The sequence below is a fragment of the Haliotis cracherodii genome, unplaced genomic scaffold (assembly GCF_022045235.1).
Source record: "Haliotis cracherodii isolate W230 unplaced genomic scaffold, xgHalCrac1.p SCAF_23, whole genome shotgun sequence".
NCBI classification, from domain to species: domain Eukaryota; kingdom Metazoa; phylum Mollusca; class Gastropoda; order Lepetellida; family Haliotidae; genus Haliotis; species Haliotis cracherodii.
In genome coordinates this window covers 1,569,659-1,591,240 of record NW_027266279.1, presented here as the reverse complement: position 1 = coordinate 1,591,240, position 21,582 = coordinate 1,569,659, and the positions used below count along the sequence as shown (strand labels likewise).

Sequence of the window (21,582 nt, the reverse complement as noted above, 5' to 3'; positions counted from 1 at the left end):
GAAGGCATGAATAGGGATACGATAAAATCAATTTCCAGGTCTTATCATTTTGACAGGCGAGTTATTTGATATGTTTATCCTTATATTTGCTTTGGCGGTTGTGCATATTCGATTCTTATGCTTAATATCAGGAGTGTTTTCAATATTATACACATTTGTTATTTATTAGTTATTTGAATGAATCATATTTGACTTTGTGTTTAAAATGATAAAATCCCGGACTGGACATAGCGTGGTGTAGATGTTTGCAAGTGCAGAATAAATGTGCTGAAGAAGTTATTGCAAACATGTTGCGAGTTTTCTTTGAATAATTCACACTCGTGACATGAAGACTGCCGAAGTATTCAATTAACTTCTCATATATTATGTATAAAGTTTTAGAAAACACGAGGCGGTCTCACCCACGAAGAACGATGTTGAGAGAGAATACTACTAATTAGCAGCATGGAAAGTTCGTGTATTGATATAAAGCTGAAAAGAACTGTCTGCTGCATCGGCATCAATGATGTCTCTTGTCTTTCTGTTGCCATGGTCGTTATCTTTGCCCCGTGTCTGCTTCCCTTTCTCCTGTTTCTTCATATTTAGTCCCGGTCTTTCTCATCTCACCCTGTAAGTCTATGTTAGTCCCTATCTCACCCTGTATGATTGATGTCTCACCTGTCTCTCTCAATCTCCTCCTGTGTCTGTTCATCTCTATCTAACCTGTCTCCGTTTAGCTCTGTCCCACCCTGTCTCTATTCGTCTCTATCTCACCTGTCTCTACTTAGTTCTATCTCACCCTGTCTCTATTCGTTCGTCTCCATTTCACCCCGCCTGTTCGTCTCCATTGCACCCTGCCTGTTCGTCTCGATCGCACCCTGCCCATTCATCTCCTCACCTGTCTCTGTTTATCGCAATCTCACCCTGTTCATCTCCAGCTCACCCTACCTGTTCATCTCCATCTCACCCTGCCTGTTTATCTCCAATTCACCCTGCCTGTTCATCTCCAGCTCACCCTACCTGTTCATCTCCATCTCACCCTGCCTGTTTATCTCCAACTCACCCTGCCTGTTCATCTCCATCAAACCCTGCCTGTTCATCACCATCTCAAACCGCCTGTTCATCTCCAGCTCACCCTGCCTGTTCATCTCCAGCTCACCCTACCTGTTCATCTCAATCTCACCCTGCCTGTTCATCTCAATCTCACCTGTCTCTTCTCATCTCCATCTCACCCTGACTGTTTATCTCAATCTCATCCTGCCTGTTCATCGCAATCTCGCCGGTCTCTGTTCATCTCAATCTCACCCTGCCTGTTCATCTCAATCTCACCCTGACTGTTTATCTCAATCTCATCCCGCCGGTTCATCTCAATCTCACCGGTCTCTGTTCATCTCAATCTCACCTTGCCTGTTCATCTCCATCTCACCTTGCCTGTTCATCTCAATCTCACCCTGCCTGTTCATCTCCATCACACCCTGCCTGTTCATCTCCATCTCACCCTGCCTGTTCATCTCCATCTCACCCTGCCTGTTCATCTCCACCTCACCCTGCCTGTTCATCTCCACCTCACCCTGCCTGTTCATCTCAATCTCACCCTGCCTGTTCATCTCAATCTCACCCTGCCTGTTCATCTCAATCTCACCTGTCTCTTCTCATCTCCATCTCACCCTGACTGTTTATCTCAATCTCATCCTGCCTGTTCATCTCAATCTCACCGGTCTCTGTTCATCTCAATCTCACCCTGCCATATTTATCTCCATCTCACCCTGACTGTTTATCTCAATCTCATCCTGCCTGTTCATCTCAATCTCACCTGTCTCTTCTCATCTCCATCTCACCCTGCCATATTTATCTCCATCTCACCCTGACTGTTTATCTCAATCTCATCCCGCCTGTTCATCTCAATCTCACCGGTCTCTGTTCATCTCAATCTCACCTTGCCTGTTCATCTCCATCTCACCTTGCCTGTTCATCTCAATCTCACCCTGCCTATTTATCTCCATCTCACCCTGCCTGTTCATCTCCACCTCACCCTGCCTGTTCATCTCAATCTCACCCTGCCTGTTCATCTCAATCTCACCTGTCTCTTCTCATCTCCATCTCACCCTGACTGTTTATCTCAATCTCATCCTGCCTGTTCATCACAATCTCACCCTGACTGTTTATCTCAATCTCATCCCGCCTGTTCATCTCAATCTCACCGGTCTCTGTTCATCTCAATCTCACCCTGCCTGTTTATCTCAATCTCACCCTGACTGTTTATCTCAATCTCATCACGCCTGTTCATCTCCATCTCACCTTGCCTGTTCATCTCAATCTCACCCTGCCTATTTATCTCCATCTCACCCTGCCTGTTCATCTCCACCTCACCCTGCCTGTTCATCTCAATCTCATCCTGCCTGTTCATCTCAATCTCACCTGTCTCTTCTCATCTCCATATCGACCTGCCTGTTCATCTCAATCTCACCTGTCTCTGTTCATCTCAATCTCACCTTGCCTGTTCATCTCCATCTCACCTTGCCTGTTCATCTCAATCTCACCTTGCCTGTTTCTCGCCATCTCACCCTGCCTGTTCATCTCCACCTCGCCTTGCCTGTTCATTTCAATCTCACCCTGCCTGTTCATCTCAATCTCACCTGTTTCTGTTCATCTCAATCTCACCTGTCTCTTCTCATCTCAATCTCACCCTGTGTAGATGCAAGAACACGAAAACTCTGAAACGCTCGCATCACAGGGAATTTATTGTCAGTGTCATATCGTTAAACGTTTAACACTGAAAGTTTCGTTTGCATCACAAACTGTTAACATTGAAATGATGCCTCCAGTGACGAAGTGACGAGGTGACGAGGTGACGAGGTTTAGAAAACTACAATACAAAGTAAAGGAAATTTAGTTTGTGACATTTAGACCTTAATTTTCTATATAAACATGTTTTTGGCATTTCTTAAAATGTATGCATTAATTTCACTTTTTCAACTAAAGAAGTACAATAGCATATAAATGCATTTCCCTATCATCACAAAATGTCAGAAATACAAAAAGAAAACTTACATTTGTGCTCCAACATACTTTCATACAGACTGTGACAATCGGCAGGCAACATGGAGGATCACACAGCACATGTACATCTAATGCGTGGGGATTGTGTGCTCACATCTGATCACATGACAGGAAGAAGTGAAACTGAGGCTTCAATATACATTTCAGATTATACAAAAAAAACTCATCGTTGAAACCTGGGTTTGAACTCTCAACCAGCAACCTGACTGAAATTCAAGACTACATCTTTAGCCTCTGGACCACAGAGAAGCATGAGAGATCCTGAACAAATTAACATCATAAACCTAATCAATAGAAAAAACTTTCATCTTGGCATATTCACCCTGCCTGTTGCTCTCAATCTCACCCTGCCTGTTCATCTCCATCTCACCCTGCCTGTTCATCTCAATCTCACCTCTCTGTTCATCTCAATATCACCTTGCTTGTTCATCTCCTTCTCACCCTGCCTGTTCATCTCAATCTCACCTGTCTCTGTTCATCTCCATCTCACCCTGCCTGTTCATCTCCATCTCACCCTGCCTGTTCATCTCAATCTCACCCTGCCTGTTCATCTCCACCTCACCCTGCCTGTTCATCTCAATCTCACCCTGCCTGTTCATCTCAATCTCAAACTGCCTGTTTATCTCCATCTCACCCTGCCTGTTCATCTCCACCTCACCCTACCTGTTCATCTCAATCTCACCCTGCCTGTTCATCTCAATCTCACCCTGCCTGTTCATCTCTATCTGTTTCACTCTGTTGGGTTTACCTCCATCTCACGGCGTATATTTGTATTTCGACCTGCCTGAATGTAGGTCCGGCTCGCTGATCAACTGAGATGAAACTCCTTACTTGAATACGACGACCACAACGACACGGGATGCAAGAATGATCGCGCACATGGATCGAAAGCATTAATATTTTACCCTTTATGAAATATTTAGTTGAGTACGTCGCCATGGTAAGTGGGTGAACGATGTCATCTAGGCCGCAGTCAACTTGATCTCAGCTGTTTCGTGGGGCCATTAAATGACCGAGGCTGATCAAGAGTAAATTTGTGGTTAATGGTGTGAGCAACGATTCAGATCCAGGACAATAGATCTAGGACAATAGATCTAGGACAATAGATATGCTCTTTTAACTTCTATCCGGCTGAAATATACATGCCAAATACAATTATCTGCGTCTGAGTTTGGTGTAACGCTGCTGTAAACAGCTTTCAACTTGATAACGGCATGATAGCTTGATGTGGGAGGAAAGCCCGAAGTAATGCAGGTATTTCACGTTTACTACTTTGGTGAAACCCACTGGCGCGGTTGTGTACTCACAAACCTAGAAACATAATCAGGGCGAACCGGGATTCGAACCACGATCAAGGTCAGCAACTCGTGCTTGTCATAAAAGGCGACCAAAGGGATCGTGGGGTCAGGCTCACTGACTTGGTTGATGCATGTCATCGAATCCCAATTGCATAGGTCGATGCTCTTGACAAACACTGGGTTGTCTGGTCCAGACTCAATTATCTTACGACCGCCGTCAAATAGCTGGAAAAAAGCGGCTTGAAACAACAAACACAACTTTAAGTGAGTGAGTGAGTATGGTTTTACGCCGCGTTTAGCAATATTCCAGCAACATCGGCGTGACGAGCGAAACAAACTTTTAGATGGCCTGGTCTCGGGTAATAATTAGCAGTGTCAGCGCTTATTCGATTAAAGTCGTTCAAACACCAATTATTGTCAGCTAACTCCAGGTAATGAGACATGCACATTTAACTGATCTAATATTTAATTATCTCCACATGGCACTGATCACATCTTAGGCCAGATTGGAAAAGACAGTTTCCTCACACTACCAAATTGCTTCTAATTTACACACGAAATTTCTTAAATCATTCATTAATTTTTGCCAATAAGTTTATTAATTATTCAAAATACATAAAATAATTAGTTCCTCTTATTCATATTGAATATTTCTGCAGCAAGTTTGGATAAAAAGTAATGTGTCAATGTACTGTTATTTATTTTAGCTATTTTACAATAAAATGGCATACTCGTAATACAAACTGCCGGACAAAATGAAAGTTTACACATTCGATTTGACCAAACATGTACACACGTCATCAAAACATAACTGGGCTGAAAACTGTCGCCAAAATATTACACATTTAAGGTCCAAACCAACTGTGCTACGCACATCGAATACATCACAATGGAGTAACCATTTCTTGTTTCATTCATTTAACCATATCAAACATGGTTGTATACTTTCACTTTTTCCTGCAGTTTAGATTATGACAACAATTTACCGTACACCTAAAACGAACAGGTTCATTCGACAACACCTTGTCATATGAATCTCCGAAGCGTGAATGTCTCTGAAGACAAGAGAACTGTTTTCGTCCAGACCAATGGAACCAATAGGCTGCTTATTGCTGGGCTATTACCATAGGGAAATGAAGTCGAGGTGCTTCAAAGTCTACACAATTGACAACAAAGAGATCGTAGCGCTGTATCGATCACCGATACGAGGCAATGAATAATAAGGATCTATTGCATGAAAGTTATTGATCTTTCTGGCGAGAGATACACAAAAAATGCACACCAATTAATGCTGTGCTTTGGTTTAGCCGAAACACATGACTGTAAACAATAGAAGCTGATCACATCTTACAGACGGATGCGACTGCGTTGGAGATATTGATGCGTTGCGATGGTTCTCGGCAACACGCACGTGATAACACATGTATGGAAAGCCGTAAGGAACATTCTCGCCTTGTCGGTCCATGGAAACAAGCCATAGGAAACTATAACTCGAGAACACGAGATTATGGCCTAATAATCGCATTTTTGCATATTTTGCTTGTTTCCAAGTTGAGTGAGGGAGCGAGTGAGAGTTTGGTTCAAACCCGCTTAGAACGATATTTCAGTTACATCACGGCGTGTCAGCATGATATGGAAGGAAAGAACAAAGAGATGCCGCCTTTCGACATTTACGGGCATGGTGCTGACAAACCTAGAAACATAATCAGGGCAAACCGGGATTCGAATTTCCAAAGAACGATATCGCGAGAACGCGAGCATGTCCCTTACAGTATTCCATAATCAGTACACTGTAGGCCTGGTTTAGTGGATCTGTGTATGATCTGGTGGGTTTAGTGCAGCATGTTACGATAATTACAAAAAATACTTCTTCCATTCCTCAGCAACGTGTTTTTTATTTTTAAAAAACTTCATGCCTCAACAGTCGACTCTCCTCAACAAGGGGTTGATCCATTTCCACCCGCCCACCTTAGACAGCATATTCAGCTTGGCATACACCGCGAGCCGGCCCTGCAACAGTCAAGTGAGTGAGTGAGTGAGTTGGGTTTAACGCCGCTTTTAACAGTATTCCAGTTATATCATAGCGTGTCAGCTTAATGTGGGAGGAAAGCCCGAAGTGATGCAGGTCTTAGACGTTTACCACTTCGGTGAAACCCACGAGCACGGGTATGGTGCTGACAAACCTAGAAACATAATCGGGGCCAACCGGGATTCGAACCCACAATCAGGTTTCTGGCGTGCCTAAGGGACGCAACTCTGCACAGCGAATCGCGGCGCCTTAGACGACCGGGCCACCCGTGCCCCCGCAACAGTCAAGTATTTGAGAGGCATTTAGAAGTGATATACATAAGGGAGGGAATTTATGGATCTTAACTTCTTTATTATGAGGAACACAACATTTCGTTTGTGGGTGTCAACTTCTTTATTATGAGGAACACAACGTTTCGTTGACGGATGTCAACTTCTTCATTATGAGGAACACAACGTTTCGTTGACGGATGTCAACTCCTTTATTATAAGGAACACAACGTTTCGTTTATGGGCGTCAACTTCATTAATATGAGAACACACATTATGCTTGGAGAGAAAGGTTGTTGAAGCCAGGGACACTGATTGGTGATTAGCAATGGACGAATGGAAGCCAGGAGATTGGTCAGTGAGTGGGTATGTCTGGCTTGTTGAGTGTGAAAGCAGTTTTAACAGTGTATAGAAAAAGACAATATCGTTATGACATTAATTAGCGATACTTTGTTTTGCTTAAATCTGCTACCAAATACACAAATGGACTTTGATAATTATTTCGTTGTTACAAATGAAATGTTTAAAGAGATTTTAAATGGTTCTTAGGAAATCTAAAGTGAAAAAGGTTTAACCATTTTAAACTATTTTTCAATCGATAACGCAAAAGTGTATGGATTGTATATTGAAAGATATGGTTGACGGCCCAGGGGAGACCACTCGTTGCGGTTATTTCACTTTCCGAGGGCAAAAAGACAAATTGTGTGCAGCCTTTTTCATTAATACATTTTCATTCTCACAACAACAATAGTGTGAAGGTTGAGAAATATTTCAATATGATAATAACGAGGCAAAACATTAATATCACAGACGTTCTGCAAAAGTCAGGAGTAGATAGTGACTACTGAACTGACGGGCGAACGAAAGTACACACCCATGTTTGATGATAATCAAAAATGAAACAAACAAGAAATGCCTGTTCGATGGTCATGTATTTGGACATAGTTGTGTTTCGGACCTCACGATTGCCGTGTTTTAGATGGGAGCGGATTGGTCTTAGGACTGTAGCATATGTTTTCAAATACACGACGTAATTTGTCATGACCCTCCCTATTATTAAAAATGAACTATCCATACATAAGGGACCTTTCCCTTATCTGAGCAAAAAAAGGGGTCAGTTCGATTTGTTTTAAATGGGAAAATAAAATAAGAGATGAAAACAATTTAAAGTTTTAAAGTTTGGGTTATTCATCGCAAGGACTGACCAAGATTTGATTTCAGGTGAAACTGAAAATACCTTCATGCATGGGTGTCGGCGAAGGCTTTCCAAACTTCTCGTGCATTCAGATTGGCACTCGGATTCCTTCGTCTCATTCCGACAATGTTCGATGATGTCCGGAATAAGAATCTCCCGGGCCTCGCCGAAAAATTGAGGAAATGTGCAATCTCCATACGACCTTTCTGAAATAAGTTTTGAAAATGTAGCAATTATTTCACCGAGCTTACCCAGAGCACGACTCTTTGCTTAGGCTTGTTAAAATGCATGTCCTGTTTACCCGCCCTGCTGAAGACGGTAAACTTTCTATATTCGGGACAAGACCCCAATTTCCAGAGATCTACAATCACAGTTTTGAAAACTGTTCCGCCAACAGTCCTTGCTAAGTTGCTGCACAGGGTATATTGTTGACTACATTTGTAAAACGTCTCAGCTGTACCCCTGTTAGACACTGATTTTGGGTATCTTAGAATGTTATTTGATACTGATTCAAATTATCCGAGTAATTTGAAAATCCAACTCGATGGCCGATAGTGAATGAGTGAGTGAGTGAGTTTGATATTACGCCGCTTTTAGCAGTATTCCAGCAATATGACGGCGGGGGACACCAGAAATGGGCTACACACACTGTACCCATGTTGATAATCGAACCCGGGTCTTCGGCGTGACGAGCGAACGCCTTAACCACTAGGCTACCCGACCGCTCCCGATCGCCGATAGACAAGAGCGATGCCATGTTTATTTACAACTTAGAGAAGTACCGATATGTAACTGAAAGTTGGCATGCATCTTCCTTCTCATGAAGATATATAATGTACCCCCATCTATCGATTAGGAACGGTTAAGAGGTCACAGTGCCTTAAAAACATGTTTAGTCCTTGTCAGATTATTTAAAGGGCGTTGCGAACACCAAGTTGTCTATGTCCTAAATATATTTAGAATTGTTTAAACCTCGGAAATGTTCATAATCTAAACCTCTTAAGAACCAATTCGTGTTCCGAATATTAAGCCAAATGACTGAAAAGTTCGTCAACTTTGCCAAGACATTTTCCTGACATATTTTGCTTTGGATGGTTACAATAGGACAACATCAATACCAAGAGCTTCCACGTTAAACTTGTCAGATCAAATACGTACCGCTCTACAATACATGACTCTTGGTGCGGCTGGATTTATCAGAGCAAACTAAAAACCCACATAACTGAGAGAATCCAGTATTTAATATATTAATATGTGTAGATTTGAAGATATTATCAATAGAAATATAAGGTGACGGATCTCAATTAAACGCTACCACGAGAGACATTTCAATTCTGACAAAGGCTTGATTTCATTGCCCAAAGATGAAATGTCCTCAATACCCAATACCAATGGTAATGACAGTAGATACGCTGTTAATGTATGCATCTGCTGTTAACTCGCGAAAGGTTGGGTACGTATGGAATGGGATACGGTAACTCGTGGACACCTCCGACTTGTGGACACACTAATTTACACTGAATTCGTAGAAAACCTCAAAGACACATTTTAGCATACAGTGATAGAAACTCGCAATGGCTAAGTGGCCAGATATCACTTCTGTGTGTCTATCTCTCTAAATGTGTCTGAAATGTATATAAGATGGATATATAAATATATATGATTATCCACGAGGTCATGTCCTTCTTTATGATCACAAATAAAGAGAATGTGAAGCGCTAGTAAAATCATATCATCATAAATGTATTGTTATTTGGTTTTAGAGTGGGCGAGATACGTTTTAACATTAGAAATACATTTGCAAGAAAATAATTCAATATGTGTATGTAATAAGTCAATATTTAAATCTATTTCCCAATTTTATTTTGTTTTGTCCGCGAGCTCCTAGTTCGAGTTGGGATAAGAGTGTCAACGAATTCTCCATGGCTACGAATTATATCGGTTGCGAATGCCACTATTCAGTAAATTCTCTGTCTCATTAAAATCAGATCTTAGTGCTCGCTGCCGCTGAGGACATACCGTTACAGGTGACGTCATTGTATGAATGTAACAACCACAAAAAGATAAGGAGATTTGTTAATTGCATCACTATTCACACCTCACATCGTTGTCATAAATGCTGGTGCAAAAATTTTTATTCTTCAAAGAATCATTTGCACCATTTATCCTTTAACCCACTGTAAGGGGCACGGGTGGCCCTGACGTCTAAGGCGCCGCAATTCGCTGTGCAGAGTTGCGTCCCCTGGACACGGCAGAAACCTATGATTCAAGGTTCGAATCTCGGTTCACCCCGATTATGTTTCTAGGTTTGTCAGCACCATACCCGTGCTCGTGGGTTTCACCGAAGTGGTAAACGTCTAAGACCTGCATCACTTCGGGCTTTCCTCCCACATTAAGCTGACACGCCGTGATATAACTGGAATAATGTTAAAAGCGACGTTAAACCTAACTCACTCACTCACTCACAATAACCCACTATATATTAAAGTATCACCAGCTTATTACTTCATAAGTCAGGTGAGCTACAGAGCCCTGCGGCTCTGTTTTTGCAAAAGGACGTAATTTGTGTAATATGTTTGGTAATAATCACAATCTCATGACCGAACTTGCAGTGTTTGTGTACCATTAGTTGTAACCAGCAGTCCAGGTAACACCGAGATCTTCACGTGTTCTACTGGGCAGCAATCGTGATTGCGAGATTATCTGTGCACAGCTTGAACATCATGCGGCACACAACCAACATATTTAGCAGGGGGGTTACTTTTGACCCAACATCAATAGAGCTACACATACATAAAAACGTAAAGTTTTTGGAGGTTTATCATATAATGATGGTATTGTAGCATGTTGGAGGATATGGAATGGTATTGTGGTATGTTGGAGAATATGGAATGGTACTGTAGTATGTTGGAGAATATGGAATGGTATTGTAGTATGTTGGAGAATGTGGAATGATATTGTTGTATGTTGGAGACTAATGATATTGTAGTAAGTCGGTGAATATGGAACGGTATTGGATGTCTAATATGGGCTATATTCCCACTCAGGACCAAGTTGAGGCTTATGGACAAACCCAGTTAGTATCCTGACCCATATGTATTAATGTTGGCCGATACATGTATGGCAGTCCAATGTAGCACGTGTGCCCATGTAAAAGTTTTCAAATGAGTAATTATTAGTAAATTAAACGCGGCTTTGGCCACAATGAATCACATAGGCCAAGAAGTCTGATTAACTGAACTATATTTCTGAACAAGCTGACCACAGCTTAAAGTTATAGTGTAAGCTTATAATATTATTTGCTTATAGCTATACTTTATGTTAAAGTGATACGACTGAACAATTTCACTTTTTTTTGTGCCATTCTGATGTATTTGATCACGTATATCAAAAATGACAAATGTGCACAAGAGAAACAACATTTGACATTGTCTGATAATTTTATTGCATGTATTTTCACGTTTGCCCCAAAATATTCTTTTATCCCACCTCTTCCTCTTGAGACCGCACCAAGAACAATTGAAAATTTGTGGTGAATTTGTGGGCATAACATACCTCCTTGTTGGCCACAGACGTCATACTCAGCAAACTGGACACACTGGTCGAGGTCGTCTACACGCGGGTAGTAGGTCACGAAAGCAAAACACATCTCCGACTGAAATATTAAACAGATGGGTGACAACGAGGCATTTACTTTTCTTTACTGCTTGTATAACAAAAACAATAAACATGGGGTTGGTATTTGAAATACAAAAACAAAAAATATTGCAAAACAATATTTATTTTTTTGTAGTTAATGGCTACGTATCTAGGCTCGAAGACAATTCCCTCAACAATTTTATGTTTTCTTCCTGTGAAAACTATTAACATACCGTGGAACCAATTCCTATTGGTGAAATTAAATGTCGGCGGATCCGTTAACCAACCAGTAAACACAAACATAACGATATACTGCATCACAATGTGTCTATGTCTTTCTGTTTCACTAGTTTTAGTGGTGTAGATATGTACAGCGATTTAATCCCAGCGTGAGTGAGTGAGTGAGTATGATTTTACGCCGCTTTTAGCAATATCACGGCGGGGGACACCAGAAATTCACACATTGTACCCATGTCGGGAATCGAACCCGGGTCTTCGGCGTGACGAGCGAACGCTTTAGCCACTAGGCTACCCAACAGCCACACACAGACGTGACGTGGCGTGGCTTGGCTTGGCTTGGCTTGGCTTGGCGTGGCGTGGCGTGGCGTGGCGTGGCGTGGTGTACCACAAACCTATAGTCATGTGTTTTACGATCATAGAGGGCATGGGTGGCCCAGGCGCCTCACGTGCCGCAATTAGCTTTGCAGATGCACTCGTGGACTCGAATGATGTTTATAGATTTGTCTGCACCACTTGTGCTCGTTGGTTTCAACAAACTGGTAATCGCCTAAGCCCTGCATCACTTCGGGCTTTTTTCTTAAATCACGCCGTGATATATCTGAAATACTGTTCAAAGCGGCGTATATCCAATGTCACCACTCATTCGTCATTTCTTAATCATCGTCAAGCGATGAATAATTACACAGATTCTGCCAGAGTGGTTAGAGCATTTCTCGTCCCGTCGGAGGCTAGAGTTCTGTTCCCCACATGCCTGGTGTCGCAATGCCGTGGTATTGCTGGAATAGTGATAAAAGCGGCGTAAAACCGTACACACTCACTCACTCACTCACTCACGTACGCTTGATCCTTCACCGTTGTACACGTGATGATTGCGGTGTCTGTCTCCTGTTTTCGTGTCAAAGTAACATGTAAGTCGCATCTCGTCTCCTGAAACAGCATAATCCATAATATTATTATCATATTTTCAATAACCAACCAAATACAAGCAGACGCGACAGTACCCTCTCAATTTTCAGTTAAACCCCGTTAATCCGGACAAAACCGTATGAGGTCAAATCGCCCCCATTAACAAATTTCCAGATAAACGAGCATGCTGCTATATGGCTTTAGTTTCATATTAGCGTCCCCACCAATTATCATCCGGAAAACGCGTATTCCAGAGTAACGAGGGTCAGGACTATCAGTGTTTTAAGCAGTCTCGGGTGGTCCAATGGGTCAAGGCTTAGCACCCCTCAGCTGCCAGGACCTTATTGTCCTGGGTTCGAATCTCAGATTGACGCAGACTATAATCCTGGAAATGTGCTCGTTGGCTTCACCATAATGAGTAAACGTCTACAGCCTGCTTCCTCCTTCGTTAAGATGACACGCCGTGAAATAACTGAATAGTGATCAAAGCGGCGTTATGCTCCCTCCCTCACGATACAACCCTGCATCACCTGGCTGTATCTCCACGGGTGTGTTGTGCACGTGGATGGGCGACAGCTGATACTGATACTTAGGGTCTTCGGCAACAGTCTGTATCAGCTTCCCGTCTCGGTGCACCTCAAGAACCCCTCGGACTCCTGAAACAACGGGCAGTCCCAGAACCACAGTCCCCAAACCTTTCCTCCCTCCCCTTACTGTACTATAGTCCTTAGTATAACAAGTCTAGATTTGCCACAGGTTCAGAATCTTTCCTGTAACTGCACTCCTTTTCAAATTATATTAGTTGCTGTTTTAAAAAAATTATAAATGTTTAGAGACTAAGTGTTGGTCTAATGCAAAGTGAGAGATCATTTTCTAATATAGGGTTGCGGCCTTGTGTTTATAAAGACCTTCTCCCTGAAAATACTGGAAGACCCTAAAGTCTGTAGCATCCACCACCCTTTTGTAAAACCTACGATCAACGGTTTCATACGAGCTCAAGGGGCGCAACTCTGCAAAGCGAATGGTGGCGTCAATGACGACTTGGCTACCCGTGTTCCTTATGGTCATAAAAACTAACACACGCTCTTACCTAGATAGTGCATATGTATGTATGTCCTTGTGAGGAATATTGAGTGTGGCAGGAGGTTTTTAGTACAGTTTCCACTACAACCACCAGTTTCAGGGTGATTAGTTGCTCCGGGGGGAATGTCAAGGTTAGTCTGGCCTATTTGAACGTTGCCCGCGTCATACTGACGTAACTTCCGGGTGTAGTATACGCGCATGCCCGAATTATCTGTAATATGATTGAAGTTTTATTATAAAATATATTTATCCAGAACGATATGTACGTAAATCAGATGTATATGTATCAACATCAAGGTTATTTACACGTGTTTACATCTTATAGAAGTCACTAAAGTATGCAAAAGAAACGGATGGAAATATTCCAGCTTTGAATAACATCATAGCCATGTTTTCATATGTACATGCATACTTCGTGATATAACCAAAATACTGTTCAAATCGGCGTTAAACCCAACTCACACACTCACAGAACAGAACAAATATGTATTCATGAAAAAGACTTGGGCTTCTGCCCCGCGTCTAGCAGATACAACACAAAATATATTGACAATGGTGGTATGAATATGTCAATGAATACGTGACGTAAAAGCGCCCATTTTCTGAAGCCTGTAGTCTGGTACGTCAGTTGTGTCTGTTCCGACGATCACGCGGCTCCAACGGCTGTCCTCGTGGACACACATACACGATACAGCGATATGATGGTGACCTTTGAGTGCGGGAGTAGGTTGGGTTTAACGCTGCTTGAACAGTATTTCTGAATGAGTTTTATCAGCTTTATGTGGAATAAGAGCAAGTGATGCAGGTTTGTGCCTCGCCTAAGGGACGTAACTCTATACAAAGAATTGCCCACCTTCTCCCCCGTGCCTCCTGTGGCTGTTGAAGCAGGACTAAACTGAAACATACCTGACATGTTCTTTGCTTTCAGTGCGTTGTTCCAGTGTATCTGTAGTGACATAAACGAATATGAGCCTCTTCCAAACCGGATGCCAGATCCTGGATGCGCGCACACCTGCCCCTTAACTCCCACGGTCCACTGCGCCAACCATGATTGGCACCTTTGGTCAATACCACTGCACTGATGAGGATTCTGTTGAAAATAAATTGATGGAAGAAGCTGAGTTGGAAGCAGAGTTGACGATGTGTACACGTGTCTTCTGATCATGTGAAGAAACGTCTGATGCATTAGTGTCTAAAGACGACCAACACAGTAGATCGTCAATCTCATTGAAATCAGATCTTAGTTCTCGCTGCCGCTAAACAATCTCACTAAAATCATATCTTAGTTCTCGCTACCGCTGAACAAACTAAGATATGATTTTAGTGAGATTGAGTAGACCGTTTAAAAGTAGACATCGACCGCTTTACCAAGCGCTGCGTAATCCCAACACGAGAATTACAGAATGGTGCATTTTTAGCTTTGTTTTGGTTTTCTACCAAGAAGTCCTTGCTCGAAAAATTTATAAGCTAGCAGAAGAAATTTGACAGACGTTCTATACTTTGCGCTCAGTAATATAGCTGTAAAACGGCGGCCTGAAAACCAGGGATTGATATTATGAGCAATGACCAACGTCGTCGGGGTACGGTGACAAGCAATGAACCAAGTCATCGAGCTTGACCACCCGATCCATTAAATCGCCCCGTCCAATAAGCATAAGTTGCTGGGAACTTATTCTTACCCGGATTCCTCGACCAAATTAAATTTTGTAATGTGTTTCAATACAACAGTTAATTGCCACCCTCATTAGGCAGACGTAAATCTCTGTTTCACACATGGCGCTAATTCCAATGTTTAGTCCTAGAAAGGAAATGGGCCTCATTTTGTGGTGCACAGTTCCTTTTCAAACTATGTTATATAAATGATATTTGCGCCTTATACTTTATAGGGAGCACGGAGGCCTCATCGTCAAAGGTGTCACTGGAATTCGCTGTGCAGAGTTGCGTCCCTTGGGCACGCCAGAAACCTATAGCTATGATCGTGGGTTCGGATCCGGTTCGCCCCGATTATGTTTCTAGGTTTGTCAGCACCATACCCGTGCTCGTGGGTTTCACCAAAGTGATAAACGCATGAGACCTGCATCACTTCGGTCTTTCCTCCCACATAAAGCTGACACGCCGTGATATGACAGGAATACTGTTCAAAGCGTCACTCTCTGTATGCTTTTGGTGTACATGAGAGTTCAAGTTCTCACCATATCCCCTATATCTTCTGCACAGCCGAACAGGAGCAGATGGTGCATGACGTCACGGTTGTCGATCAAAGGCTCAAAGGCAACTGCGTGATATATCTCCTCGTCGGGAACCTACACATATACAAGGTGAAGGAAAAGTGGAGCAGTCTTCACTATATTGTAATTATATGTTCCTAATGTCTCACATTATCTCAAACAAAAACCCAGAACGCAACCAAACAAATATATTTTCAAACACTGTTCTGGAGGTATAAAATAGACTGTTTCAAGTGTTGCTTCGTGCATTCCACACCAGGGACCCGATGTTCTTTCAGGCTGGGAACACGTGCTGTTCCAGTCAGAGGGGCGTTGGGGTAGCCTTGTGGTTAAAGTTTTCACTCGTCACGCAAAAGACCTGGGTTCGAATCCCCACATTGGTACATTGTGTGAAGCCCATTTCTGGTGCAGAAATCTCTGCTAAAACAATCTGTTTTGCGATTCCAACTATATCATGAGCAGGTGAAAAGGTTTTGCTTGACTGTTGTTTAACGCCGCGCTCAGTATTATTCCAACAGTATGACGGCGTCCTGTAAATAATCGTGTCGGGCAAGACAATCCAGTGATTAACATCGATAACCATATCGAATTGGTCAAGAAAATCCAGTCATTAACATCGTGAGCATCGATCCTCGCAATTGGGATGCGATGACATGCATCAACCAAGTCAGCGAGCCTGACCACCCAATCCCGTTAGTCGCCTTTTACGGCAAGCATTGACTTATTCTACCGATGAAACCTATGATCGTGGGTTCGAATCTCGGTTCACCCGGATTATGTGTCTAGTTTTGTCAGCACCATGCCCGACCAAGAGGGTTTCACCAAAGTGGTGAACGCCTGAGACTTGTATCACTTCGGGCTTTCGTCTCACATTACGCTGACACGCCGTGATATAACTGGAATAGTGTTCAAAAGGGTGTTAAACCCTTTTCACTCGCTCTCTATACTGAAACATCTCATAAATATTCACTGTGGTTAGAAACGCCTGCAACAACCCTCAACAGGGTTTTTTTTTAATATGAAACCGTCTACTTTATTAGACGTTAATCAAGCTGGCTTGAAAAATAACTTTTTGAAAAGTCCAAAAAAATTGAATCGTTGCGAGTACAGGTGAAGCTTTGATGCATTAAAACAAAGGAACCCATCACGGTCGGTACACGATCAAATTGAATCTTATGATTACTTGGAATAAGTCGAAAATGGACACATTTTACCCAGGACCTTCAAGACAAACGACGCTAGGTGTCTCTCCACAATATGGGGAGCTAAAATAAAACAATGATTTGAAAATGAAGTGAGAACAGGCAACAACCTTGAACTGTTGACACACGTAGGTCGTTTCCGAGTCAGGGACTTCAGTTTCCGGTATGCGGATGTCAAAGTGTTTAACATCCGGGTTACTTGTGTCAGGACAGGTGTTCCCGGTGACGTATGCATCACTCGCCAGACAGAGAATCAGACAAATGATGAGTTCTGTGAAGAACAAGGGGGATGCATATACTCGGAGTTACAGAGTGATCCCACCGTCTGAGCAGAGGCGCAACGAGGTTAATCTTAAGTGAAAGCAAAACTAATTTTATGAGGACTCGCTAATTTAAAAAAAATGAGAGATGCCCTTAAACACTATTTCCTGCATTTTGGGACCGTTTATTCGTAATTTTTTATTATAATTTTTTTATAAGTAGTAGTAGTAGTATATATATATATATATATATATATATATATATATATATATATATATATATATATATATATATATATATATATATATATATACGTGTTTCACAACACATGTCCGACTTTCATTCAAGAAACATCTATGATGATAAATGAAATTTAAACATTAAAACGAATCGATCATTTTTCTTTTATGTGTTTTTACATGTTCATTCGTAATATGTGGCGGTTATTTATTATTTTTATTTTAACGTGAGCAGTTATTTGAAACGTATTGTGTGAGCGCGGTTTGCTTTCGTCACAAACCATCTACCATCTTCCGATTTTCAAGTCAGAGCCTTTTTTTAGGTGTAAACAAAAAATTATTTTTTTCTTCGGTGTAAACATTCGCGTTTTTGCTACAATGGTAGTTTCACCCCTGCCAAGGCGCCTAAATATGATGTGTGCTTTAACCGTCTTTATTAAAGTATGAAAATGGATTGGCGAATCACTTAGGTTAATACTGCTCCATGACACATAATACATGTTATCATTGTATTGTCTGTTTATTTTTATGACACAATAAGCTTCATTGTAACTTTTCTGATGACTCGTACCCCGGACAGCGGGAACAGCACTTGGAGGTCTAAGAGCATCTAAGTTCATTTGTTCAAATATATCAGCTTGGTCAACACTAATAAAGTATTTTCAAATATTATACAGAACCCTTGTCTGAGGGAAACTGCAAGTACTTGTATATAATATTGCACAGTACTCATTTCGCGAACATCGAATCAATAATGGACCTCAATCATGATATTTCTGGGGCGGTCGGGTATACACATTCACTCACTCATGATATTTCACAACTGTTTATGACAGTTATGCAACACGGCGAGATGCACAAGCATCCCGCCTTCCCCATAAAGCCATTACGTAACCTGTTGGAGGAACACATGTTTTTGTCCAATGTGGATATCCCAGTGTGGATACACGTCCAAGGATATCTTGCAGCTGCCACATGGGAGGTGCGATCTTAATATTATCGTTAACGTTAATGGAGTAAACTCAGTGTTTAAAGTGCCAAAAGGGTGAGTTTACGAAAGAAGTGCTTTTGAACAAATATTTGTTTTTGCGATAATGCGGTCAACCGCGAAATCCTGGTCAAATGTAGATTCGATACCACTGACGGACCATACACAGGAGAGTAACAAAAAATACTCTCGGTATTAACACCAGGGTCACATGGTTTCTCGAGTTATCAAATCAACGATCCACACACCAAGAATTAACACCAGGGTCAGTATGATTTCTTAAGCTTATTAAACCCTCGAACCACAATCAGAATTAACACCAGTTTCACTGTGGTTTCTCGAGTTATTAAACCCACGATCCACACACTCAGAAATATAACCACCGTCATGTTGTATTGTGTGGACCGAGAGAATGAACGTATATCTGAGATTTAGCTTCAGCCTTATCGCTTGACCTGCAAATATTCCAAAAGCATTTCTTATCTGTTTTACAACATTATGAAAATAACATTATTTAGCATAGTTTCTTGCGAGGGTTACCGTTATACCTCCTAATATCGATCGATCGTTGAATTCACTCAACTTTCAATATGACAAGATCGATATGATACTGTCACAGTACTCGAATACACGTACCTTGGTCGGTCATGGTGACGTCACACTTTCATGAGAGATCTGCCCAAACAGCATATGAGCGAGGTCACCGACGTGTCGTGTGAGAAAATTAGAGGCGGGGATGGGCCGAGTTTGCCGATTTCGGAGAGAGTGAGTGAGTGAGTGAGTGAGTGAGTGAGTGAGTGAAAATACTCTACAAAGCGACGTAAACCTAAACTCATCCACTCACTCTTACACAAAATTCTTTTGGACATGGTCAGGCATTACTATTTATTTAGTTATTGTTTGGAAAATCATGATTAATAATTTGTTGTTTTTCAATGTAAAGTTCAGTAAAACTAGATTACACCTAACATAAAGAAACACAAATAAATACCTCAGCACTTATTTTTTCTAAAAAGACACTTACCTCAACGTTCTCATTTTTCTCTCAAAGTACGTAGTAGTGAGAAGTGATGAAGCTCAACAAAGAGTGGAAGTTGAGAAAAATTGTTTGCGTTCGATTGTGAAAATTGCCTTCGATTGTTGAAGTTAATTGGACGACTAATCGGTAGCACTAAATGGGTTAAAGGGTCGACCACAAAATAAAAGAGGAAAATTAACAATGTTCCGTCTTTATCTACATCTGAGAAGATCAGCTTTGTGTCACATTTACTCATGTTCACATTTTAGAAAAGTTCTTCCTGAAAACTTCATTTAAGTGAGTGAGTGAGTGAGTGAGTTTGGTTTAACGCCCCTTTTAACAGTATTCCAGTTATATCACGGCGTGTCAGCTTAATGTGGGAGGAAAGCCCGAAGTGGTACAGGTCTCAGACGTTTACCACTTCGGTGTTACCCACGAGCACGGGTATGGTGGTGACAAACATAGAAACATAATCGGGGCGAACCGGGATTCGAACCCACAAACATAGGTTTCTGGCGTGCCTAAGGGACGCAACTCTGCACAGCGAATCGCAGCGCCGTGATATAACTGCAATAATGTTTATAGCGGCGTAAACCCAACTCACTCACTCACTCATCACGGCAATCATATGTCAGACCAATAAACCCGTGAAGATCCGGTTTAGAATTTGTCTTCAGCAACCCATGCAAAGGCAACTGTGTCGTAAGAACGACTAACAGGATCGGGTGGTCAGGCTCGCTGACTTGGTTGATGCATGCCATAGTAGATGCTCATGAAGTTAATCACTGGATTGTCTTGTACAGACTCAATTATTTACTGACCGCCGCCATAAAGCTCGAATATTGCTGAGTGCGGCATTAAACAACAAACAAACAAACATGTGTTTTGTATCTCCGCGATTCGAATTTATGTGTGCCCACTGTCACACTGTCATGTGCCCGATTCACCCAGGGGCACTGTTACAGAGGAGTATGCAAACTTGTACAGCAACAACGATACGATGAGTTTATATGGTTCTGCCATTCACTTGGGGAACATGCATTCGATAAAGTGACGTCACTTAGACGTGAAGTAGTAACTGCCTGGCAGTGGACATGTAAGGTTTATTTATACAGGGTTCAGCGATTTACAAGGTGACCATGGATACGGTACAAGTGACGTCACTTAGGCGTGACGTAGTAACTGCCTGGCAGTGGACATGTAAGGTTTATTTATACAGGGTTCTGCGATTTACAAGGTGACCATGGATACGGTACAAGTGACGTCACTTAGGCGTGACGTAGTAACTGCCTGGCAGTGGACATGTAAGGTTTATTTATACAGGGTTCTGCGATTTACAAGGTCACCATGGATATGGTACAAGTGACGTCACTTAGGCGTGAAGTAGTCATTGCCTAGCAATGGACAATATACAAGTTCTGGAAACATAACGTTTCTTAGAACTATTTATAGATGGATATCACACATTCTAACAGATTACATATGTGTTTTGTATCCACACGATTCGGAACTATGTGGGCCCAACGAACGCGGTATACTGAGAGCCTTTCTACCTTCCGCTGTGTCCTACCGCCCATGGTCTGTGGGCAAAACTACCTACCTGCCCACTGCATTTATCTCCAGCAATTTGAATTATTTAGACAAACAGCCGAGGCTCCATCTGTATTACATACGAAATGTTGATACATATAAAATTCCAGTTCCCACCCTTGCCGAACTAGGCTGGAATTGCGTGACTCCACCAATGCCTATTACGAGTTATGTCCCTTCTATGTACTTCCAATTGACCATTAAAAACATAAAACGATTTGACAGGTATCTGTCGATGTCCATTTGACGGTACACGTGCTTTGCAAATCCTGCAGTGGACCGAACGAAATCTGCATGTTGAAATCCATGTTGTTCACGATCCGGAAAACGGCTAATATATAACTCCGGAATTCCAGCC

At 41.9% G+C, this 21,582-nt stretch overlaps 3 protein-coding genes across 3 annotated transcripts; all 3 read right to left on the bottom strand.

Annotated features, from left to right (window-relative positions):
* Positions 1-995: 995 nt before the first annotated feature.
* Positions 996-2,048, bottom strand: LOC139471901 (uncharacterized). Its single transcript, XM_071254413.1, has 3 exons — positions 1,891-2,048; positions 1,357-1,602; positions 996-1,119 (listed from the first exon to the last, which is right to left on the bottom strand). Exons 1-3 carry the CDS (start codon positions 2,046-2,048, stop codon positions 996-998), a joined length of 528 nt encoding a protein of 175 aa, XP_071110514.1.
* A 128-nt stretch (positions 2,049-2,176) lies between these two features.
* On the bottom strand, positions 2,177-3,686 carry LOC139471900 (putative uncharacterized protein DDB_G0271982). Its single transcript, XM_071254412.1, has 2 exons — positions 3,505-3,686; positions 2,177-2,378 (listed from the first exon to the last, which is right to left on the bottom strand). The coding sequence occupies exons 1-2, from the start codon at positions 3,684-3,686 to the stop codon at positions 2,177-2,179; spliced, it is 384 nt and encodes a 127-aa protein (XP_071110513.1).
* Positions 3,687-6,254: 2,568 nt separating this feature from the next.
* Positions 6,255-19,333, bottom strand: LOC139471778 (dopamine beta-hydroxylase-like). Its single transcript, XM_071254268.1, has 10 exons — positions 19,253-19,333; positions 17,239-17,399; positions 15,891-16,001; positions 14,605-14,788; positions 13,706-13,909; positions 13,146-13,271; positions 12,548-12,636; positions 11,386-11,485; positions 7,873-8,036; positions 6,255-6,347 (listed from the first exon to the last, which is right to left on the bottom strand). The coding sequence occupies exons 1-10, from the start codon at positions 19,263-19,265 to the stop codon at positions 6,255-6,257; spliced, it is 1,245 nt and encodes a 414-aa protein (XP_071110369.1). The 5' UTR covers positions 19,266-19,333.
* Positions 19,334-21,582: the final 2,249 nt, after the last annotated feature.